Source organism: Coffea eugenioides, chromosome 11 (genome assembly GCF_003713205.1).
Source record: "Coffea eugenioides isolate CCC68of chromosome 11, Ceug_1.0, whole genome shotgun sequence".
Taxonomy (NCBI): Eukaryota; Viridiplantae; Streptophyta; class Magnoliopsida; order Gentianales; family Rubiaceae; genus Coffea; species Coffea eugenioides.
Window position 1 is genome coordinate 30436305 of NC_040045.1, and position 6839 is coordinate 30443143.

At 38.9% G+C, this 6839-nt stretch overlaps 1 protein-coding gene across 1 annotated transcript; it reads right to left on the reverse strand.

Moving 5' to 3' along the window:
• Positions 1-1240: 1240 nt before the first annotated feature.
• Positions 1241-6610, reverse strand: LOC113752239. Its single transcript, XM_027296362.1, has 6 exons — positions 5994-6610; positions 5768-5906; positions 5422-5710; positions 4331-5304; positions 3707-4276; positions 1241-3232 (listed from the first exon to the last, which is right to left on the reverse strand). The coding sequence occupies exons 1-6, from the start codon at positions 6608-6610 to the stop codon at positions 1241-1243; spliced, it is 4581 nt and encodes a 1526-aa protein (XP_027152163.1).
• Between the last annotated feature and the right edge of the window lie 229 nt (positions 6611-6839).

A 6839-nucleotide genomic window follows, 5' to 3' on the forward strand; every position in this document is an offset into this window, starting at 1 on the left:
AGAATCAACACTTTTAGGTGCAGATCCCCGGTTACTCAGTAGTAACTAATAGCGAAGTACAGTCAAGTTTATTCATAGCTAAAAATCACAAAAACTCAATATAACACAAAAACCAAAAGAAAACTTGCATCAGCTAGCCTCATTTTCAAACATGGAGAACTAAAGTTAATAACCGGACCAATTCACACGAAAATGCCAATAATCATTCCCTATGCCTAGGAAAGTTAACCAAAAATTATAAGAGTAAAACAATCATTGATATTCACCAAAGAGATGTTTTTGGATTCAACCACATTAACTTGGTACCCTTTTATTATTAAAACTTGGCAATAGCAGAAATAAAGGCAACAATCCAACATCAAACTTGGCATCACATACGAGCTAATCACTAAAAAGAAGAAAAAGAAAATGAATGAAAGACACTAGCACCATAACTGCTCCCCCCACACCTAAATCCTACATTGTCCTCAATGTGACAAATAAAAAGCAAAAGTGAAGCAAAAGTGAGAGGGAAAGCAACCACACTTCCCTGAAATCGGGGCATAGTGAAGGGCGAGGTGGAAACGGAGGTGCAAAGCCTGTAAGAAACAGAGACTGCGCCAAATCATGTGCCATGCCGGCGACATTGGCATCGACGTTGACCATGCGAGCCTCCAAAGTCTGAACCTGGAAAACTAAGAAGAGAGGAAGAAATGAGCTGAAATCGCGTTTCTGAAGCCTTTGTTGGGACACATAAAACGCGATTGAAAACGCGCCTTCAACTCGCGTTTTATAAGTCGCGTTTCCTTCACAAATCTTGCAGGAATGAAAACGCGATTGAAAACGCGCCTTCAACTCGCGTTTTATAAGTCGCGTTTCCTTCACAAATCTTGCAGGAATGAAAACGCGATTGAAAACGCGCCTTCAACTCGCGTTTTATAAGTCGCGTTTTGTGCACAAATCTCGCAGGAATGAAAACGCGATTGAAAACGCGCCTTCAACTCGCGTTTTCTAGTCGCGTTTCACTGTGGCTTTCGGACGATTCTCATTGTGAGCTTCCTGCACGTCATCACGCGGGCACGTCAAAACTGAAGGGCACCTATAAATCGGCAAAAACGAAAACTGAAACCCAAAATTAGTCGAATTCAAGGAGAACACCTCTAAACTACCACACGGAATTGAACAAACAATTAAAATGAACAATTGGGTTGCCTCCCAAAAGCGCCTTTCTTTAAAGTCTTTGGCTAGACAAAATAATGCTTCAATCAGAGAGTTCAGGCACTGCAAGGGTCACCTCCTCAACATTATTAACTTGAAATCCTTCATAAAAAGGTTTGAGACGATGACCATTAACCTTAAAAATCTTGTCAGTGTGAAGACTTTGAATTTCTACTGCACCATGAGGAAACACATTAGTCACAATAAAAGGTCCAATCCAACGAGAACGCAATTTACCAGGAAAAAGTTTAAGTCTAGAGTGAAAAAGAAGTACTTTTTGACCAATACAAAAAAATTTCCTTGAAATTGCTTTATCATGAAATGCTTTTGTCTTCTCCTTATAAATGCAAGAACTCTCATATGCATCATTTCGGATTTCCTCCAACTCTTGCAATTGCAACTTCCTGTGTTCTCCAGATTCATCCATCCGCATATTATAATTTTTAACTGCCCAATATGCCCTATGTTCCAATTCCACAGGTAGATGACAAGGTTTGCCAAAAATTAATCGGTAAGGAGACATACCTATGGGGGTCTTAAAAGCTGTACGGTAAGCCCAAAGTGCATCATCTAAGCGCAAACTCCAATCCTTTCTATTGGGATTCACCGTCTTTTCAAGTATCGACTTGATTTCTTTATTGGAGATTTCTGCTTGACCACTAGTCTGCGGATGATAGGACGTAGAAACTCGGTGAGTGACGCCATATTTCTTCAACAATGCTTCCATTACTCGATTGCAGAAGTGTGTCCCTCGGTCACTGATAATTGCTCTTGGCGTGCCATACCTGACAAAAATATGAGATTTAATAAAATCAACTACAACCTTAGCATTGTCAGTCCTAGTTGCCTTAGCCTCTATCCACTTTGAGACATAATCAACTGCAAGTAATATATACATATTACCAAAAGAGGAAGGAAATGGACCCATAAAATCTATACCCCATATATCGAAAATTTCACAAACCAGTATAGGAGTAAGAGGCATTTGATCTCTATGGCTTAAATTACCTGTCTTTTGACAATTTGCACATGATTTACAAAATAAGTATGCATCACTAAACAAAGTTGGCCAAAATAAACCACACTCTAAAACCTTTCTTGCAGTTCGCTTAGGGCCAAAATGTCCACCACACGCATATGAGTGACAGAAAGATAAAATTGATGGAACCTCTTCTGTAGACACACACCTGCGAATAATTTGATCAGAACAATATTTCCACAAGTATGGTTCGTCCCACACATAATATTTAACATCACTTTTAATTTTTTCCTTTTGAGCTCTAGACAAATCATTAGGTAGCGTTCTAGTAACCAGATAATTCACTAAATCAGCATACCAGGGAGTTGTCTTTTGAACTACAAAAAGATGCTCATCTGGAAAATTATCCTTCAAGGGAGCAGGTCCTTCACTATTGATCAAACGACTGAGATGATCAGCAACCATATTTTCGGCACCCCTTTTGTCTTTAATTTCCAAATTAAATTCTTGGAGTAGGAGAATCCACCTTATAAGTCGTGGTTTGGCCTCTTTCTTGTTGAGCAAATATTTCAAAGCTGCATGGTCAGAATAAATAATGACTTTAGTGCCAAGTAAATAAGAACGGAATTTTTCTAAAGCAAAAACAATAGCTAAAAGCTCCTTTTCCGTAGTCGAATAATTGCACTGGGCACCATCCAAGGTCCTCGAGGTATAATAAATGACATAAGAAGCTCTGCCCTCCTTCTGGCCAAGTACTGCACCAACAGCAAAATTGCTGGCATCACACATTATCTCGAAAGGAAGACTCCAGTTTGGTGGTCGAACCACTGGTGCTGAAGTCAATGATCCCTTGAGCGTGTCAAATGCACTCTTGCAATTATCATCAAAATGAAATACCACATCTTTTTGAAGTAATTTGCATAGAGGATGGGATATCTTTGAAAAATCTTTGATGAAACGCCTATAAAAACCTGCATGGCCAAGAAAAGAGCGAACTTCCCGCACACTTGCAGGGTAAGGTAAACATTTGATAATTTCTACCTTAGCCTTATCTACCTCAATTCCTTTTGCAGATACCACATGGCCTAAAATTATGCCTTGGTCCACCATAAAATGGCATTTCTCATAATTTAAAACAAGATTAGTCTCAATGCACCTTTTAAGAATTTTTGTGAGGTTAGTTAAACATTCATCAAAAGAATTACCATAGACAGTAAAATCATCCATAAACACTTCTATGATATTCTCCACATAATCAGAAAATATACTAACCATACACCTTTGGAATGTAGCAGGCGCATTACAAAGACCAAAAGGCATTCGTCTATAGGCAAATGTACCAAAAGGGCAAGTAAATGTGGTTTTCTCTTGATCTTCAGGCGCCACTGGAATTTGTAGAAAACCTGAAAAACCATCAAGACAGCAATAATGAGATTTTCCTGCCAACCTTTCCAACATCTGATCAATAAAAGGCAATGGAAAATGATCTTTACGAGTTAATGCATTTAATTTTCTAAAATCGGTACAAACTCTCCACCCATTTTGAACTCGAGTGGGCACTAACTCACCTTTAGGATTTTCAATAACAGTAATTCCTGTCTTTTTAGGAACTACTTGAACAGGACTTACCCACTTACTATCCGAAATGGGATAGATTATACCTGTGTCAAGAAGTTTTAAAACTTCTTTCTTCACTACCTCCATCATTGGTGGGTTCAATCTCCGTTGAGCCTCTCTCGAAGGCTTAGCACCATCTTCTAACAAGATGCGATGCATGCAAGTGGCTGGACTTAATCCTTTTATGTCAGCCACTGTCCATCCTATTGCCTCCTTGTGGTCCTTCAACACCCGAATTAGTTTTTCTTCCTCTAAAGCAGTCAATTTACTGGAAATTATTACTGGGAGTGTATCTCCATCTCCCAAGAATGCATACTTTAAATTATCCGGTAACTGCTTTAATTCCACCTTCGGGGCTTGCACAATAGATGGCAAAAGCTGTGAATGAGACAGAGGTAATTCCAAGTAAGACACATTGGAAAATTCTGGGCAAAGAGAATTCAATTCAAAAATAACTTCCTGCAATTCAAAAGGAAAAACAAACTTCCCTTTTATCTTTTGCAAATTTTCCTGACAGAGACCAGTAGAAATAGCAACCTTCAACGCATCGTCATTATTAAATTCAAAATTTTGCTGCGCCAAAGAATCAATTACATCTATAACAAAAATTGAATGAGATTCACCAGGATATTTCATGGCATCATAAATATTAAATTTAATAACATCACCATCAAATTCCATAGTCAATGTGCCAGTGAAAACATCAATTTTTGTTCTAGCAGTTTTCAAAAATGGTCTCCCTAACAGTATTGGAGATGAATTAGAATTATCATCCTCCATATCAAGCACATAAAAATCTGCAGGAAAAATCAAATTATCAATTTGCACTAAAATATCCTCCAAAACTCCATCAGGATAGGCATTTGATCGATCAGCCAGTTGAATTATTACGCCCGTCTCTTTTAAAGGCCTAATGTTCATCAAATTATAAATAGAACGAGGCATAACATTTATCGAAGCACCCAAATCCAACATAGCTTTTTCAATTTTAATATTACCTATTTTGCAAGGGACAGTAAACATACCTGGGTCCTTGCATTTAGGAGGCAATTTTTTCTGCAAAACTGCCGAAACATTTTCTCCCATATGCACTTTCTCGTTTCCTTTCAACTTTTTCTTACCAGTGCATAATTCCTTCAAAAATTTAGCATATCTAGGAATTTGCTTAATTGCATCTAAAAGAGGGATATTTACCTCAACTTTTCGAAAAGTGTCCAAAATCTCCTGTTCGTGCTCTTGCTTTTTGGACTTTGCCAGTCGACTAGGAAATGGAGGCGGAGGTGTAACCACTTGTGTTGATTTTTCTCCAAAATCTGGTTGTTCCAAGGCTCTAGGTTGAGACACATTCCCCTCTTTTTCGAGCTCTTCCTCGATTGCTTGTTCAGAAATTTTCTTGCTCGGCTCAGGCAACTCTTTGCCACTTCTTAATGTGATGGCACTAGCATTTTGCTTGGGGTTGACAATTGTCTGCGAAGGTAGCTTTCCAGATAATTGGGATTCCAATCTATTGACTGTGGAAGCTAACTGGCTCATTTGATTCTCCAAATTATGAATGCTAGTTTTCGTCTCCTGTTGAAATTGTTGAGTGTTAGTAGCCAAAGATTTCACAATATCCTCAAGTGACATACCTGATTTAGGAGCAGGTTGTTGCTGTGAAAGTTGAGGTCTAGGTTGATATTGTGACTGATGTGGAAATCCTGGTGGCCTTACTGCATAATTAAAATTAGGATGATCCCTCCATCCTGGATTATAGGTGTTTGCATAGGGATCATACCGTCTCTGAGGTGGTCCTGGAAATCCAACTGCATTAGCCTGCTCAGTCGAATCATCTTGGAGTGTGGGGCACATATCTGTTGGATGACTCGAACCATAGCAGATTCCACATGTTTTCAATTGCTGCATTTGTCCTATAGCTAACTTTTCAACCAAAGAAGTTAGACAATCTAATCTTTGCTCTATTGTAGAATTACTTACCTCATTGACTCTACGAGTCGTGTTATCCTGCCTGTCTCCAAATTGTTGAGCATTTGCAGCCATACTCGATATCAAATTTCTTGCCTCCGTGGGTGTTTTATTCACTAAGGAGCCCCCACTGGCAGCATCAATAATTCTTCTGTCAGTTTGGGACAGACCCTCATAAAAATACTGGATGAGGAGTTGGTCAGGAATTTGATGATGAGGACAACTAGCACATAGTTGCTTGAATCTTTCCCAATATTCATGTAGAGTCTCTCCATTGAATTGTCGAATTCCACAGATGTCTTTCCTAATGCTTGCAGCTCGGGATGCAGGAAAGAATTTTTCTAGAAAATGCTTCTTCATGTCTGTCCATGTGGATATTGACCCAGAGGGCAGATAATAGAGCCAATCCTTAGCTTTATCGGCTAAGGAAAATGGAAAGGCTCTTAATTTAATTTGCTCCTCTGTGACTCCCTGAGGTTTCATTGTCGAGCAAACCACATGGAATTCTTTGAGATGCTTGTGGGGATCTTCACCTGGTAAGCCATGAAAAGAAGGAAGTAAATGGATTAGTCCAGATTTTAACTCAAATGCAACCTCTAATGTAGGATAAGTAATGCATAGAGGCTGTTGATTTAAATCTGGTGCAGCCAATTCTCTCAATGTCCGTTCATTAGCCATGGTGCTATCTATCTCTTCCGTCTCACTAAATGAATCCACAAAATCTACTACTGAATTATGTCCAGTAGATGAGGAGGATGCCTCTGCTCGTTCTCTTGTTGCTTTTCTCAATGCACGAGCAGTTTTCTCTATCTCAGGATTATATTGCAGTTCACCTGTACGAGAAGATCTAGGCATAAACCAGTAACAATAAAAATAAAAATAAAAAATAAACAAAGAAAATATAATTCAAAGAAAATAAATTTATTTTGACACCAAGTCCCCGGCAACGGCGCCAAAATTTGTTGGGTGTCAAACCAGCAAAAATAAAATTCCTACTCTTAAGTCACGAATTAAGTCCACTATGGTACTGGAGCAGGGACTTAGGCTGTGCAATGGGTTACTAGCTTCACCCTGGTGCCAGAGT